General features: G+C 36.8%; 1 protein-coding gene across 1 annotated transcript in view; it reads right to left on the bottom strand.

Moving 5' to 3' along the window:
• Positions 1–19,043, bottom strand: part of LOC129265182 (uncharacterized) — a 71,276-nt gene that overhangs the window by 11,554 nt on the left and 40,679 nt on the right. The window contains exons 8-22 of the mRNA XM_064104068.1: positions 18,625–18,670; positions 16,627–18,126; positions 13,852–14,016; positions 11,535–11,785; positions 10,891–11,074; positions 9,896–9,993; positions 8,428–8,494; positions 7,531–7,709; positions 6,965–7,187; positions 6,338–6,465; positions 4,575–4,806; positions 4,161–4,241; positions 3,500–3,651; positions 2,910–3,071; positions 342–550 (exon numbers count right to left, since the gene is read on the bottom strand). Coding sequence (XP_063960138.1) covers positions 342–550; positions 2,910–3,071; positions 3,500–3,651; positions 4,161–4,241; positions 4,575–4,806; positions 6,338–6,465; positions 6,965–7,187; positions 7,531–7,709; positions 8,428–8,494; positions 9,896–9,993; positions 10,891–11,074; positions 11,535–11,785; positions 13,852–14,016; positions 16,627–18,126; positions 18,625–18,670 — 3,677 coding nt within the window. The remainder of the gene's footprint in view (positions 1–341; positions 551–2,909; positions 3,072–3,499; positions 3,652–4,160; positions 4,242–4,574; positions 4,807–6,337; positions 6,466–6,964; positions 7,188–7,530; positions 7,710–8,427; positions 8,495–9,895; positions 9,994–10,890; positions 11,075–11,534; positions 11,786–13,851; positions 14,017–16,626; positions 18,127–18,624; positions 18,671–19,043) is intronic.

Genomic DNA, 19,043 nt, shown 5'->3' with positions numbered 1-19,043 from the left:
GTAAATGTAAGGAGCATTATTGTGATCAAAATAATGAAAATGAAATGATGAAGTGGGGCCCCATATTGACTGGGTGTGATAAGTAACATAATTATATTAATCAGTTTTTTGGGGGGATAGATAATAACAAAACTATTGGATGGTTTTATTTCATGGAATATAAGAGATGTTACACTCATCTACCATTTGTGGCTATAACTAATGGAATATCTCTGATGTCCCATTCTGAGTCCTCAAATATAACACAAATAGCACAGTCACTACAAACTTATCAAATTCAGATAACAATGCTTCAATCAGTATACTTCCAAAAATGTAGGGCTATATTTTGTAAAACATACTGATGGATGCTTGGATCAAGAGCCATGTGAGAACTGCCAATCAAGGTAAGAGTATCAATGTCAAAGGTCATATTGGAGTCGTGGTCTGAGAGCCATGTGCGAGAGGAATCTAACGAGACCAAGTCATAAGACGCGATGACCTCGGAAGGAGGGAGCTGACCATTGTTGTTCATGTACAGAGTCTGGTTTTGCCTGCCAATAGATTGATCCTGAACACACAAAAAAAACATGAAACTGGATCAAAAACTTAATTGATGTGCATACAGAGGTGTCTTACCGAATGGTAAGCACTGATCTGGGAATACCATGTACATTGGTTCGATTCATGATCGTGCTACAACACTTATAACCTTGCATTACACATATGAAAATATGGGAATAATGATAAAAAAGGTCCTTCTTTACCAATGTTTACCACTCTAGCCACAAGCATATCTTCCATCAGGCCCTAAATAACATAAATATATTAACATAGATATATTATTTCTAGTCATAGACCTTCTCAACTCTAAACAGCCAATGGCCTGGCAAGAAGACAAATCGTCCAATTTGTTAAAAGTCTTTGGCATGACTTGGCTGGAAATCCAACAAACGACCTCCTCTTGATGAGGCGGGCACTCTACCATTGAGCCATCATTCTCAGGTCAAACAGTTTAAAAGTGCTTTAAAACTTTTATGATGGAGTAAATGACCAAACTCAACCTGGGGAACAGAATATAACGACATACATGTATGTAATATAATGTAGCAGAGTGTATGCTGGAAGAAAGGATTCAAACAAATGTTAATACTATGAACATTTCCTAGAGAAATTTAAATTTCTCTAGGAAAATTTAGTCTTGATTTTCATAAATGTTTAATTACAAGATGTTTCAAACAATCAATCATAATTTCTCCAAAACATTGGATGCTGAACATCAATGTACCAAACGTCATCATTTAGAGAAGAATCAGACAAATAATTGATTCTACATGTATATGAAAGGCCCCAAAACAAAAATATAAGTTATGTCTTTCAGGAGAATCCCTGCTCAGCAGCATCTTTTATATTTGAATCCTTCCATTTCTGCATACATAAATTAACTGGGAACGCAAGAATGGCGGTGTGAAAAACGTTCATCAAATTTGCTGCTAAAAACTTGTGCCTAAATAATTAAATTACGGTCAAACCTATCTAGTAAGGCCACCAAGAGAAACAGAAAAAAGTGGCCAATAGGGGCAGATGGCCATTATAGACAGGTTATATAATACACATAACTTTAAAATGGGAAACAATTTTGGTGGCCACTGGAGACAGGTGTAAACATTGGACAGGTGGCCAATAAGACCGGTTAGACTGTATTTACTATGGTTATAAAGAAGTTGAAGAAAATTTGCCAATCGTTATTGCTATACATCTAGATGGTGGTGGAAGGAAAGTTGTCAACTGCCAACATGGAAGCACATATTAGATTTTAAGTTGAAAAATATTAGAGATAATAAAGTAAGACAGTTCAATTTCAAATTACTGCACAATATTTTGCATTTTCAAAGAAAATCTCGTCAAATATTATTTGCTCATTTTGTAACAAACCTGAATCATCTACTCACATTTTGTTAAAATGTCACCAAGTAGCTGATTTTTGGAAAAGGGTTCATGAATTGTCGTAAGATTTGTTTCAAAAGGACACTTATTCAGAAGAAAAGGTTATTGTAATTGGTTTTAACATCAGTGAATCCAAATTTAATTTGATTAACCTACAGTATCATTAGTTTATTCGCAATATGCAGTTTACAAGGTATTATGTAAAATTAATTCAGGAATAAATTGTTTAATAGTCAGTCAATTTGGATGGTATTTAAAGTGATTTCAGATATTGTTAAGTGGAAATACAAAAATAAGAATCAAGTATTAGAAGAACTTGATATGTTTCTGTTCTAGATATAAATTCTTACCCTTTCTGCATCTGAATGTACTCATTTTTTTTCTACACCTGTTGATTAGTTTTGTATACATGTGAATATTATTGTTATTTGATTTTATGAAATAAAGTACCTCAAAAGAGGAAAAGAAAAGAAAAGAAAAAAGAAATTTGATGTTTCCAAAGGACACAGATGCCTCTGCTTAATGCGATCAGAAATTCATTCAATATGATTGAACTTAATATCGTGCAGAAACCAATAAATGTATATATATAATGAACAAATTTAGACCTTTGAACCAACTCGCATATATGATGAGCTGTGACCTTTGACCTGCGGACTCCGAATTTCGAACTAAGCCTGTATTTCGGTGTCATCTACCTACACACCAAATTTTTTTTAAATTCATTAAATATTTTTTGAGTTATTGCGAGGAAACCAACTCGCATATTTCACGAGCTGTGACCTTTGACCTGCAGACTCTGAATTCGAACTTAGCCTGTATTTTTGTGTCATCTACCTACACACAGATTTTTTTTTAAATTCATTAAATATCTTCTGAGTTATTGCGCGGAAACTAAGTGGGGGGACGGACGGAAGGACGGACAAAGGCAACGCTTAATGCCCCCCTCCGGACTTTGTCTGCAGGGGCATAAGAATATATACCTCTAGATACACAGTTCCAGCACCACCATTTCTTTGATTACTTGCTGATCCACCGTATGCCTGGAACTCCCCAAACCACCAATCAAGGGTCTTGTAGTAGACAGCTAAACGTCCTCCACCACCGCCTCCTAAGGAAGAACTCCAACCTTGCCCACCATTAACCTGAAAGTAAATTAATCATCATCAATATTTTGATCACTCTCATCATTAGCATATGATCATCATCAACATTTGATTATCTTTATCATCAACATGAGATTACCATTATCATCAACATTTGATGATACTTATTATCAAATTTTTATTATCTATATAATGAACATTTCGATCGACCTTATCGTGAACATTTTAATCATCCTTATCAATATTTCGATCATCCTTATCATCAGCGATAGTTTGATTGGTATCATCATTACAATAATAATCATCTTCTTCATCACTTGTCATCCATAGCAAGCATTCATCATCATCATCATCATCACTATCACCATCACCATCATTCACCATCATGTTTGAAGTGATGGGGAACTAGAAATCACAGAGATCACCATTACAATTGAAAATCTACTTGCAATAATAAGACTAGTTACCATAATGATGCCGGAGCCTTTCAGTTCTTGACACGTAATCCAAATAGATCCACCACTACATCCAGGTCCTCCTGCAGCTCCATTGCCATCAGCACGTAAAGTTCCTTCCACCTCTAATACTGTCTCAACTATAAAACGAAGCACTCCACCTCCTTTAAAGATAAATAAAAGTTGTGGGGAAGATGGAAATAATCATTATGAGCTGCCTTAATCTTATTATTTTCATATCTAGATAAGATATTACAAATGAATTCAAAGAGCACATGATTGTGATGCTTCAAATACCCTCAAACTAAAAAAAAATATTACAAATACCAGCTGAAAGTGTTGGGTAAGATGCATGTGACCTTTGGAAGATTTTATTCCATTTGTTATCATTGCAGTGATTACATCTCTTGACACCAATACCAGTTTCTAGGTGGTTTTTTTTGTGGGGGGGGGGGGTCGAAATAAATTCAGTAAAAACTATTTTGTTGATTTCAGGCAGGCATTCCAAGGGGATCTCTTGAACAAACATTAAAGTGAATATTACACACATCACAGATGAACACAAATTTTGAAAGATTGCTACACCACCCTCAAGAAAACAAACCTAACAATATCCTCTCAAAAGGTGACTTTTATCATAATATCTAAAATTTGGTTTGTTCCCCATCATTACCTGCTCCATTACTACCACCCGTTCCACTTCCAAAGTCTGCAGGTTGTCTCACTGATCCATATGTGACTCCAACATGAGCTTCTACAAGGGAAACAAATTATCAAAAAATATATTTGGATCATATTTACTACCTAGCTTCTACCTTAAAATTATTTATATGACAACACTTACACATATCACACTTGGAATGAGATCACAATTATTTTGGATTAAACAAAAAAACGTGAGAAATTTCAAATAATGAAATGAAAGAAAAATAGCTTTCAAACTTATTAGCACAAATGTTACAATGTAGTATCATCAGAATGACAATCAAATTCAATAATAACTGAATGAATGAATAAATAAATGTTTTAAAATTGAGGTTTATTCTTATCATTATCATGATAATGTACTTATTTCCAGGATACAGACCTTGACCCGACCCTCTGCCTCCTATTCCTCCATGCCCCGCTCCACTGGTATCATCACCATGGTAACCAGGACCATCTATCAAGCCTTGTCCACTTGCAGTCACAGTGCCCTGGGAATCCACAACCAGTGAGTAGGTGTCCAAGGTCAATGCCCTTGCAGTCAATATACCTCCACCTTCTATGGTAACAGTTCCGGTCTTGCATGCATGGCACTCACCCTCAAAAGGCCATACCTGTTTAGAGGGAGGGCGGTCAAATTGGTGCTCAATATACTTCTAAACAAGCCATGTTTTCAATATACGGGATAAAATAATGCCCCACTATGGCAGGATTTGAAGGGCCATATATACCTACGTATGCATCTTTCAGAGTAGCTTTCCCACATGGTCTAACTATGATGAATGTTAGGATTATAAATAATAGGATACTTGTGTGATGCCCGCATGAAAGAGGCGACTCTGATGTTTGGTGAGGTGCATATCAGGAAAAATTAAATGGGGGCTCAGGGCAATTTAGCCCCTGAAATCCTTCAGAAAGGACCCATGGAAACTCAAAAAGAACCCTGGAAAATCTCCATTTATCCCATTGCATTGTTAAAGCTTATCCAACGTTGCACATTTAGGTGCTAAGTTATGAAAAGTAGCCCCTAAAAATAAGAATAAAATGTTTTTTTGCCTAATATAGGAATATACAAGATTTACATTGACTTATTGCTTACATGTATTCTTAAATTTTGAGAAGAAATACATTTTTTGATGTGTGAAAAAAAGAGAGATATTTATTAATTTTCTGTTGATGGACCTGAAAAAAGGGTCCAGGGTCCTATAATTGCATTAGAGTAACTAACATATTAACTTTGCCATGCAATTCATGGTAATGATGCTCATCTTTACGAGCGATCAAAATAAGGGATTCCATGAAAGATACACTGTACCATTGGGAACTAAGGCAAAGTTGCTATGGTATACAAATAATGAATGTTCATGAGTGCAATGGACAGAATACTTCATGAGGTGAAAGATGAAATGATCCATTCAACGAGGCGTAACCAAGTCGAATGGATCATTCATTTCATCTTTCACCAAATGAAGTATTCTGTCCATTGAAAAACTGAAAAGAACATTCATTATTTGGTTTATATCATATGACACCTAAAAATTGATTCTTTTTCATATGAAATTTATGAATTTTGATGCAAAATATGGTCATGCAGTGCGAGCTCGGTCATAATTCAAACACGAGTGGTTTTGTGTTGCCTGCTGTCTGGATGCGCGCATGCAATAGACAAAATCATATGGATCCAAAATTGCACGGTATATGACATCATTGTAAAATGGGCTGAATGATCAATATCAAACAACCAATCAAATAACAAGGATATATCTAGGTGTCATGCAATATATTTTATGCAATGGGGCCCTGATGTCATTACTATAGAGAGAAAATTCAATCTAAGGATTGAAATAAATTTTGCTCTATTTATGGAGATGAAAAAATCAAGTTTTTAGTTTTACACTTCCTTATTCATCATCATGATTATAGGTCCATTTATACAGTGCAGTAGACTGATATATCTACTGTTTCAAAGATTTTTTTTTCACATTTTCTGAATTTCTTTGTCCTCCTCCTACTGTACACATACCGCTGAGCCAGTCTGTTTCAGCGGAGCATATCCCTGACAGAAATAAACCCATTTATCAATCTAATAGTGCAGTTGCTATGTTCATATACCCTCATGTGCTCAATACTTGGTATTGTTATTACCTTGATATTCCATGCGTCCTGGGTCATATTGTAGAGACTGTCCACTTGGAAAACACCTCCATCTTGAACTGTGAGGGCAGCAAATTCTAGCTCACTGTGGCTTGGAACAGCCATACGAAGTTGACAACCTGATGACAGAACAAATTTAGGAAACATATTTATCCTTTCTATCCAAGAAGAATGTCTCAAGCTTCAATAAGTTTGCTCAAGTAAATGCAGTGTTGCTCGATTCTTTTTTCCTACATTCTTCTCTGGCCTCCATAATTATGGTTATGATTAGTTCTTTGTAAGTTTGTGCTCTCTAGTGTTATCTGTAAAATGCTTAGAGACGTTGTTTCGATGAATTTAGTGCTATATGAAAGGAGAATATTATCATTATCAATAAGAAGGCTTGTAATTATACCTATGCAAGCAGTGGGCAAATGATTTGAAGAGAGGGACCTAGAAAACAAATACAATGGCTTACATCCTTTCTCTCTCACTCTCTCTCTCTCTCCCTCCACCTCTCCTCTCCTCCATCCTCCTCTTTGCCCCATTCTCTTCTTCTCCCTCTCTATTCTTCCCTCTCTCTATTTTCTTTTTCATTCTTAAAAGTTTCCATATTATTCCCTTTATCTCTACAAATACCTGTTCCAACAAGGAGGTGTGCTTTTCTTCCTTCCAGAGTTCCCCAGATTGTTACCCCAGACTCTCGGAGATTGCTAACTGGGCATGGATACGGCCTGTTCACAGAGAGTGTTTTCCAGTCAAAAGGCTGTCGTACTTCCACAGTAGCCTCTGGGAGTGCCAGTGTGGCCTTCTCGTATATAACAGGGGCCCAGTTTACTTTTTGGTACTTGTATGCCCAAGTCTGAAATACATGCCATTGATTAGAATATGATCAATCATTTTCGTTCATGATAAACATTTTTTTCTTTCTCAAAAGAAGAATATGAATTCTTCAAACATATTGATTACCTACATTTAAATCAAATATTTACAATGATTAATGCTGTCAGATAGCTTTGAAAAAAAAGATACATGCACAAGTAAACATAAGTCCACATACATCTTAATTTATGAATGACAAATAAAATTGTTTCTGTAGGTAAGTAAGTATCAAAGTTTATTTGATTTTTCATCGTCAACTAATATGTATTGCTCCTTGTCAATTAATATACACTTAGTCCATTAAAAATCACACATGAACTCACATCTGTGATGTTCAACGTCTGAGTTGGACCAACATGGATATGACCCGTATCATCTCCATAGATGTTGCCTGCATTGACGACCGTATCATTTCCCATGAAAGCGAGATGTGCGCTTCCGTTGATGCGGATTGCTGTGAAGTCATGCTGCACCCTACTATCACCTAGCAATGCGATACCACCTACGCAACAAGAAGAAAAAGACCAAAGGCCATATTGACATATGCCTTGAAACTGAAGTCACAATTTAAGTTTGTGCTAAAATTATGAACAGTCAAAAGTAAATCTTCTATATGAATGTTCCTGTTTACCTGGGCTGTTCATTACGCTTGAAAGATAAAGAAAACTATGTTAGTCACTTTTTGTCTTTCTAAATAATGCTATTTACTTTCACATGGATATCAACAATAATTTCCAGATTTCCTGTATCAGATGGAGAAGGAATTACAACATGCACAATTGAATTTTATAATTATAATATTATCCTACAACAGACTATCAAAGGAAAAATAAAAATGTGAAAGGTGATATTGCATACATGTACACTTGGCATTTTCAAATTTTGAAATTCAATGTCACTAGTCTCAATGCAATAATATAGGGTATTTATATTGCGCACATATCCACCTTGTTAGGTGCTCAAGGCGCTCCTATATTACCCGGCTAAGCTAGGCGTTCATAGCGCACACAGCTTTTTAAGGAATTACTTCCTAAAAGAAAATAAACATAATAGAAATTTATGTATATCCGGGCCCCGTCTTACAAAGAGTTGGGATACATCCAAATCAAACTCAAATTCTATATGTAAAACTCCTAGATCTCTTCACTACACAACATTAAATCAATCACAATTTGATGTGAATCTATTGCAACTATTTATAGTACAGGGTCCAGGTGTACCTGAGAGTGTAAACTGGTAGTAGCTCTCCTCTAACGCTCTGTCCATGGAGGATGAAGGGAAAGTCACCTGGTCAAAGAAGATGAAAAAATATAATGATTCAAATAAACATGGAAATTGATAAAAAACAAGTTAAATACAATGGATTTTACAGCCTGCATCAATGAACCCCTAAAAACACAAACATCTCCTAATGTGTGAATTAACAAAGGAGATGTGTAGTTGATTGGAATAATATGTTCTGACCCCACCCCGATGAAAGTTCAATGACCCAACACCATTATTGATTCCAATTTACTTTTTTTTTTACAGATGAAATGAAATTCCATATAAAGATATCAGTTTAGTTCTTAATAAAGGATGCCAAGATAACTAGATATTAACACATCTCTCCAAAAGGATGCAGTGCTGATTCATAATTGTCATACAATACAAATGGAAGATTCAGGTTGGGGAAGTATCCCCTTGACAAATAGTTTTGTCAGGATTTTTGTTTCCTTGTTTTTTTATTGTAGGAAAATATTCCCTTCTATTGGTGATGTTTTAGAAATACCCTACTGCCAAGCATTCTGTGTTATTATTAGGCAACCTTCAACCTAACCGGAAATGACGACAATGAATCGACCCCCATAACTGATAGATTTAAGAAGCCCCACAACAATGGAACATTCAAGGTACACGTACACTACTGTAAAGCATTCTGCACAAGTATTAGGCAACCTTCAACCTAACTGGAAATGATGATAACCGATAAATTCCAGAAGCCCTAATACAAAGGAACATTCAAGGTACACTAGTGTGTAGCATTAGCATTAGACTATACTACCTCAGCCTTAAATTTTAACCGGAAATGATGATAATGCCTAAACTTCCATAACTGATAAATATTTGACACCTAAGTACAATGGAAATTTCAATGAAAACACTAAATTGATATATGGTCATGAGTAGTGGCAAAATGAGTCAAAGATAGTGAGAGTGAAAAACATGGTGTGTTAGCAAAATTCCTAAAAAGTTGTGAGAAAGTAAAACAGGCGAGTTAAAATGAAAGTCTAATTTTGGAGCAGATCTGGCCAAAATACTCCGGAAATAATAATGTATTGCACCCTTTTCCTGCCCCATTTTTTACTCTCCCTACTTTTTATTCTGGTTTGCCCCGTCAAAATGCCAGTGGTTATGAGAGTTTAAAAAGCTATAATGAGACGGGTTTTAACCAGTTTCGTAATCAATGTTGGCACATTGAAACATTTCACCTCCTAACACCATACAGCCCCGGTGGGTGTTTCATAAAGCTGTTCGTAAGTTAAGAGCGACTTTAAGAACGACTGGTGATCCTTACTTACACGCTAAATAAGAATGGTGAACACCGGGGGTGAACATCATTTACCACAAGAAAGGATCACCAGTCGTTCTTAAAGTCTCTCTTAACTTACGAACAGCTTTATGAAACGGCTACCTGGTCAGTCTTACCTGGGGCATCCTACATTTGTTCTCAACTCGTAGTAACCTTGTCTCTAAAGCTTCTATGTAAATCAGTCCTGGTCCTCCTACATTCCCGCCTAGTCCACCTTTATCACAATAGACATAAAATTACAAAAACTGAATCAAGACAATGGCATGACAATTGAAACCCCATTGTAAGAAACAGTTTAAAAAAAAGTAAAACTGATACTTACTAAATAAGTTTAGCTCAGTATATAATTTATCATATCACAGACTCAGTTGAATTGCATGACAATTTACAAGTTAAAAACAACATCACATTTCAAAAAAGCAAAGTATGATACAGTATTAACATTAATTTTGAAAATCCATATATAAAAAATGATACAATGTTCATAATTTTGATATCATTCAATCTAAGACTTATACATTTTCAGTCCAGCTATCATGGGTATAAAAAAAATATATGTTATATATAATACAATGGCTTCTCACAGTATACAATGGTACTACAAAATGACAATCACTGGATATAATTTTCAAAAATTTAAAGCAATACTGATTCCTCTTAATTGAAATGTCACATAAATTAAGTAATGATTTCTGACCATTATCTTAATGCAATCTGTAAAATATCTTCCTCATTTTATTGCAGTAGTAATTACCGAGATAATGTTTGTTAATATCTCTGTGCATTTTGAAAAAAATGCATTCACATAGATTCAAAATCTTGAAAGCATTCTAACTGAAATAAATATCAGTTGGGTCCTCTAAAGTTAACAAACAATAATAAAAGTTATCAATGGATATTTCTATCATGCATGTTTACCTCTGTGTTTGTGTAGTTCACAAACACGTATCAAACAAAACAACATGCTCCTGGAACTCCAAAATATTTGTAAAAACTGTTCCGAGCTTCAATAAAATTCCATATTCACTGGGACTCTGGGAGTTGTTCCTTCCTTTTTGGTGCATAAAATCAAAATCCCTTATTTAAAAAAAAAATTTATAGTGATTTTTACCTGCTGCACCAATATTCTCATCTTCAAACGTAAGAGTTGAGCACTGGATGAGAACACGCCCTCCTGATCCTCCCCCTCCATTCCCTTGGCCACTCCCACCATCTGCGTAGACACGCCCAGTTCCTTGGAAGTGATCACATGACACCCAGACAGAGCCACCACTCCCTCCACCTGCATGAGATCCCTTATGATGCAAACAACAATTAACATTCTTCATCAGATCAGATTTTCATATTATCATTGCCACTTTCATAAAACTGTAAATATAGTACCAAGGGGGTCTCAGCAGACAAATATAAACATGTTTAAAGTTTGTGTTATGTACATGTACCTATTTAAGATTAGAAGAATACATAATTGAAATCATTTTTTTTTATAAAGCACTCGTTAAGCAAGCCAGGAAGCTGCAGATCCCTGTCAATGTTAAATTTTCTTACTTTAATTTTCTTTGATTATTTTCAATCCTACTAATTATATGCTAGTAAGTTATAATAACACAACTAATAATTTGTACCAATCATACAGTACTTGAATACAAATGTTTCTGTGCATGGTGTATTATCACCTCAGATTTAGCAAAGCTACCTTGATCAGGGGCTTTGATAAAACCCATCTACTACAGGTATGTATTTGTATGCATTTACCTCTGCATTTTGACCATTAGCCCAGATCTGTCCATTGACAGTGATGGTACTCTGTACCACAGCACGTAGATAACCACCGCCCCGTCCTCCAGATGGTGTGGTAGTACCGCTTCCTCCTCCACTGCCCCTGATCCCTGGGGTGTAGATACTGCCATAGGGAACCTCAGCTAAGATACTATCGCCTTGTCCGTGTCCACCACGTCCACCATGGCTCGCCCCAGATGCTCCCGAGGAACTTGCAGTCCCAGCACCTTCAATGCAAACAAAAATATTTTGGCAAGCAGATTTATTAATATAAAAATCTATATAGCGCTTGATACCACGTTTCTATGCATTACCCAAGCTTAGCACATTTATCGTGATTCAATGCTCAGGCATTCATGTTATCTCTACCTGGTGGAAAGTGTCAATTGTACATAAATACCTCGCAAAATGAATCGAGTGCTGCAGTGTGTGTTTGCTATATGGGAATGACATAAAAACACATTATGATCAACAGAATATTGTTTATCAGCTAGACATAAAAAAAAGAAAAAAGAAATAAAGGAGTAGGAGAAGGAAGATGATAAGAGGAAGGAGACATCATAGAACAACAACAAAAATTCAAAAATCTGAACAATGGCAAAAGATGACAAAAAGAGTAGGCATATAGTACAAGATGAAGAAAAAGGAGGGGGGAGGAAAAGAGAAGAAGAAGAGGATGAAGAAGGAGGAGGATAAGATGAGGAGAAGAGGGCAATGACTAAAAGCAAAGAGAAGACAGTGGGAATAGAAATTAGAAAAAAAAAAGTAGAAATATAACTAGAGATGCTTGGCGGGTCGCGCAGCGGAGCACATGTATCCCCCGAACCCACTGCGTCATCCGTCATTGCGATATACACTGTATAGAGCTCACACAGAAATTCGACAAATAAATACAACTGTCATGGCGACAATTACCCTGCCCACATTTTGTCCATGGGTACCAAATTTGATGACAATAATATGACGTAGCAGTATGACTCTGCAGAACCTAAAGTATTGTCCAGTATCACCTGTTGGGGAATACAATTATAGAGTAATCTGGATATATTTTGTAAACCTAACCCTAAGACCCCCACCAAAAATGATAGGCATCTTCGCTTCACCTTCAAATAATGCTTCTGTGTGCCAACTGTTATGACAAACTGGAAAAAAAGCAGAAGTTACAGGTTTTACCAAATTTTCCACAATGGTTACCATGGCAACGATGTCTCCGCCCACACCGAAATCTATAGGCGGCTTTGCTTTACCATAATGGACCTTCATGTTACATTTGAAGATGATCGGAGAAGAAATGCAGCTGGTAGAGCGCTCAAAATGACATCTCTGCTATTTCCACAAAAACTCGTTACCATGGCAATGATGTCTCCGCCAACACTAAAATCAATAGGCGGCTTAGCTTTACCAAAATGAACCTTCGTGCCACATTTGAAGATGATCGGAGAAGTAATGCAGCTGGTAGAGCGCTCACAAGGTCATCTCTGCTATTTCCACAAAAACTCTTGTTACCGTGGCAACGATGTCTCCGCCCACACCAAAATCTATAGGCGGCTTTGCTTTACCATAATGGACCTTCATGTTACATTTGAAGATGATCGGAGAAGAAATGCAGCTGGTAGAGCGCTCAAAATGACATCTCTGCTATTTCCACAAAAACTTGTTACCATGGCAATGATGTCTCCGCCAACACTAAAATCAATAGGCGGCTTTGCTTTACCAAAATGGACCTTCATGTTACATTTGAAGATGATCGGAGAAGTAATGCAGCTGGTAGAGCGCTCACAAGGACATCTCTGCTATTTCCACAAAAACTCTTGTTACCATGGCAACGATGTCTCCGCCCACACCAAAATCTATAGGCGGCTTCGCTATGCCATACTCAACCTTCATGTCAAATTTGAAGATGATCGGAGAAGAAATGCAGCTGATAGAGCACTCACAAAGAAATCTCTGCGGCGGCGGACGCGGCGCCAAATCCATAGTATCCTCTGAACTCTGTTCGGGGATACACTAAAGATAAAGAAGACTAAGGGGGTGTTGCAAGAAAATATTTGCGATCAATTGCAAATATTCTGTTGCAATTGTAAAACTGATAGATCAATGCTAGTTATAGCAAATCAGATTAAACTTCTTGTTTCAAGGAGCAGATTAGCAATCAATCACTAATTCGCAATTAACTGCAAGACATATGATTGATTTAGGGACCAAAAATTGACTTGCAATTGATCGCAAGTTTCTTGCAACACCCCATTAGATGTAGAAGAGCAAAAATAACAAGAATAATGAGCAATCTTACCAGGTCCATTGTCAGAGAGATAGCCACCATCACTGACAGAAAGAACACCCAATGGACCTACAACGAAATCCTCTTCTACTGTTATACCCAGAGTTGATCCAAACAGCTCACCATTAACGGTAAGTAAACCAGTATCTATGCTTGATGGCTCCAATGTAGAGTTCCCTATTTGGTGCAAGAAAAAAAGAATACAAAATTGGAAATAAATGTATGCAAATCAATACAAGATCTTAAAATATTATTATTATTCATTTGGCCATAAAAACATACAAAAATTGTACAATGTAATTACAAAAATACAATTTGAAATTTAACGATTAAATATGAATAAGTAGAAATGAAAGAAAAGAAGAAAAGAGTAAGTAAATGTTTTTTTCCATGGGCCAGCTAGACTCGCAAAAGTAAAATTCAGTACTATTGCCCAGCGGCATGCGAGCCCTCATGGAAAAACCATTGAGTGAGTATTGCACATTCCGGTATATATAATTAAACATTAAATTTCAAATAAAACACATTCAACAAACATAATTAACAAGTATTAACAAGTATGTAACTTTAATATAAGTGTTAACTCAACTTGGCCCTTTTTTTTTCTCTTATATTTTCATTCTGCTTAACTCTGTTTTATCCCGCTAGTAATTAATGTTTGATAACATTTCCCCAAGATCACAGAATTTTTCCAGGTAAAGTATTTTGAATAACGTTTTTGAAAATTATCAATACAAATTTATATTCCTTGTGTCTAATGGTTTTATGACATTTTTAATTCAACAACTTTAGATTATTATTATTGAACAGTTCACAAACAAATCTTGATTATCATAAGACCAGACGTTTTGACAACTGGAAAATGTTTTCTAAACATACGCTAAAATTATTATACAGTGCGTCCCAAAAATAACTATACACTTTTGAAATGGCTGCCAAATAAAAAATATAGCACTTTGGGGGAAAAGACTTATATGGAAAGCCAATAAAGTCAACTTTCAAGTGACACCAAAAAATTGGAAAACTATTCATGTTTGAGTGAACACTGCCCACTGAAACAAAGGGTATGAAAATTAGGGTGGGCCGGAATTAGCCTTCAAATTTCTTTCAGGTTTTTTGTTTGGTACTTGCAAAGTTAAGGGTTGTTTGGTGAATAAAAGATCAGTTGTGATCAGTTTCCTGTTTGTGAAAATTTAATGCGTTATTGAATTGAATTTATTAAATTGAAATTTAATGCATGAGTGATCGTGAATTGCAATTTTTAGTGCAGCATTTTGTCTTTATCATGTGGATCTCAACAATGTGTTTATGAAAGTCAGGAGAAGAGGGGGTAATATGACTTAGGTAGGTGAAGTACGTTGATGGGATAAAGGTCAACAAAACATTTAGCAACCCCTCCCTCCATCTCAACCCCCCCCCCCCCGCTTCTCTCCTGAGACACTAAGCTCGGCTAGGCTGGGCAGGAATTAGCCTTAGTTTTTTTTTAGTGGTTAGTCCTTTGGAACTTGCTAAGCTAAATTAATGAGCGAGATAAGTTTTGGTTTCTTAGGCAAATTTCATGAGTTACTAAATTGAAATCTAATGCATGAGTGAACAGGAATTGTAATTTTAGTGTAGCATATTCATCTTGTGGACCTCACAAGTGTGTTCGTGAGAGTCAGAGTAATGTGATGGTACCTGTTACAAGCAAGAGGGCGAGATATGCTAAGACTTGGTTAAAAGGGCATCCCTCTTCTTTTTGTCCTTTTACAAATTAAAAGTCATAATGTACCCTCCCCTCTCCATCTCCATTTCCCAGCCCCCCCCCCCCTCTCTGTCTCACTTCCTGGATTGTAGCCTATTCAAAACTTAACTGCCAAGTGACCGGTGGCTGATGGTCACTTTTTTTATTGAATGATTACCAAGAAATTTAATGATTATGATGATCAATGAAATAATTTATTGAAAAAAAAATGTGCAATGTGTGATTGATCACATTGCACATTGAAAGAGTTGATTTACTGATAAATTGTTGATGAAATGATTGATAGGAAAAAGTTGATGCCCCAATTCAGAATTAATCATTAAATCAACATTCCGCTCTGGACTTCTCGTGTACATGGCAATAGCCATCAGTCTCTCAACAGGAGGGGAGGGCGGGAAAGAGGGAGGGGGCGGGGACTGAATGTTCTGTTGACCCTTATTCCATCAACCTACTTCTCCCACTTAAGTCCTATCTCACCCCCTATTCTCCCGACTCCCATGAACACATTGCTGAGATCCACATGATAAAGTTGAAATGCTGCCCAAAAAGAGATCCAAATGACAAAGTTGAAATGCTGCCCAAAAAGTGTGATTTGTGTTCACTCATGCATTAAAGTTCAATTTAATAATTTATAAAATTTGCATAAGCAACCAAAACTGGTCACGGTTGATCATTAATTTATCACAACGCCCTTAACTTTGCAAGTTTGAAAGGATTTGCCTCTTAAAAACTGACATAAATTGGAAGGCTAATTCCAGCCCACCCTAATTTTCATACCCTTTGTTTCAGTGGGTAGTGCTCGCTCAAGCACGAACAGTTTTCCAACTTTCTGGTGCCATTTGAAAGTTGACTTTATTGGCTTTCCATATATGTAAGTCTTTTACCCCAAAATGCTATCTTTTTTTATTTAGCAGCCATTTTAAAAGTGTATAGTTTTTTTTGGGACGCACTGTATATTTCTAAAGTGTTTGAGGTAGCTGGGTTTCTGAAAGATGTAGATAACTTATTACCTATATGATAGAAAAATATTATAAAAACCTTACTTTGATCATCGATGAAAAAGTATCCATTATCATCCACAGTAAAAGAAGTGTATACTTCCGCATCAGCTCGTCCTATCACCCGTAAACTTCCATCAATAGAAATAGTATTCAATTCAACATACAGAGCATTGGATAGGTCCCCTTCTGCTGCACTGTTGACAGTTACTTGACTTCCATCAAGGGTTTGGAGATAGGAATCATTCCTTATCCCATGGATAGATAATCTATTCCTGCAATCAAGTCTTCCATAGATATTGGTCTCATGAAGTGGGTAATCTCCGTCAGAAGTGAATGTAAACGTGCCTCTTACTGTTAGCATCCCGATTCCTTCAGCACCAATGTTCAACCTGTCAGCATGGATGATTCCGTTAGGACCGACAAGAAGCTGTCGGACATATTCCAAGGCGTCATCATAAGGAGTGATAGAGAGAGGTGCAAGAATATTTACCTCTCCATCAATTGATACTATTTCTGTTTTCAGTGGTGTCAAGGTTGGGGTGAAGGTCACAGTACCTGTTGAGGACACTTCAAAGGTGTTGATCCCACGTCCAAAGTCAACTCGATCACCAGGATAGAGGGATCCATCGACATGAACATTGTGGCACTCAAGTACCGAGTCCACTGTACCATGCCATTGCACAATTCCAGCACTTCCTATAGAGAGAATAGTGCAATCAAAATGCAGGGGTCGAGAGGCAGTTAAGCTTCCTTCTACCGAAATCTCACGGAATGTGAAATCAGGAGACACTGGTTGAAACCAAAATATACCATTTATCCCTATAGTGATGTCATAGGCCAAACTAGCATATAAATTCAAAAGCCCAGCATTGGTGATTCCTATGACATTGAGTGCAGGGGTCTCAATGTAAGAAGGTACTTGGTAAGAGCCAGATTCTGCAGCCTTGCTGTCAAACGTCACATCAGCTAATGTCACCTGATTAGCAACGATTGTTGAAGGGCATGCAAGCACCAGTCTAGAATTGGATTCCATGTGAAGATAACCAGAATTAAGGTCATTGATGTCCAATGAATATCCGCAAACATCCGTTTCATCAGAGGCACCAAGGAAGAAAGAAGCATCCCCCTTGATGTCCAGGCCACCAATGTGCAATGAAGAATTGGATTCAATGCCAGATTGTGGGTACAACTCTAAAGTGGACAGACTACTATCTGAGTCTAAAGCATCAGCACCTACAATCAACTGGGTTGTGGCTTCAGTCAACAGCTCTCCCCTCACAACAACATGGTGGGATACACTGACTGATGCTGGTCTGATCCCAAGAAGGCGAAGTGTAGAACCGGGATTGGTTACTGTATCAACAGCCAAGAGTTCCTTGATGGTTAGTTGGCCTCCGGATGGTAGATGCAGAGAGCTGGTCAACCTTCCAGAGACACGATCAGCTATGACCCTTCCCGCTATAACCAAATTTGCACCTGCTTCAAGGATGATGCTCGTAACCACCGAGTCTGCTGTCAACTGTGGAAGCCATGCTGCTGCACCTGTGAATCAATGCATATGTCCAAAGCACATTGAAGTAAGTCTTTTTGTTCTAAATACCCAAGGTGTTCTTAAAGGAACCTGTCCTCCTACGTGGTCAGTATTAAACAGAGTAGGTGTCCTACCATATCCAATATGCTTGTTAGTCGCGTCGAATATACCCTTTTCATTAACAATTGAAATTGTAACTTTTGGGGGAACACATTGGTCATTATGAACTTTATTGAAAAACAGGAATGCTTAAAAAGGTAATTTCTGTGGTTATTAGCATACCTTGAGGAATCAATGTCGGACAAGTAAAATGTCATTGTTATCATTATACTGGTTATATATCGAAAGTGTCATTTCGGGAAAAAATCAAGGAAGTGTTTGAATAGTTTGGATGTAACCAGATTTTATCCAAAGTGACTATGGCTCTCTGCCTATATCACAGCATACTTAACTGCACAAAAGAATGTATCAAACCATATAAATGCTTAAATTGGATGCATTTTACCTACCAGATTCACTCCACAGGATCTCAGTGCATTCTTCATGGTAGTACAGCTGTGTAAATGAAAGTCATTGGTTAACATGAGAGCAATATGACATTTGGTTTTCTGCTTGTACTTTTTACAAAACCTGAAGAAAAAATACATTATTGATATTGATAAAAACAGCGTTTAAATATCTTTGGGTAATGTTTGACAACTTCTGCTTTTATTTGGTTCCTTATAGAGTCTGAAAGATGTCCAAACATACAGTTTTTAAGGTCATTTGCAAAGCCCACTTTATTATAAGATTTGGTGTTGACGCCACCGTCGCCGTTGCAAAATCGGCGCCTACAGTCTCACTCTGCTATGTAGGTAAGACAAAAATAAAGAATGGGTTGGCTCGAATACATGTAAATATCTTTTGCCTGCCAGTTGTAATTAGGCCC

Source organism: Lytechinus pictus, chromosome 1 (assembly GCF_037042905.1).
Source record: "Lytechinus pictus isolate F3 Inbred chromosome 1, Lp3.0, whole genome shotgun sequence".
NCBI classification, from domain to species: Eukaryota; Metazoa; Echinodermata; class Echinoidea; order Temnopleuroida; family Toxopneustidae; genus Lytechinus; species Lytechinus pictus.
Note: the sequence above shows the minus strand (reverse complement) of the source record. Positions and strands in the feature narration are given on the sequence as shown.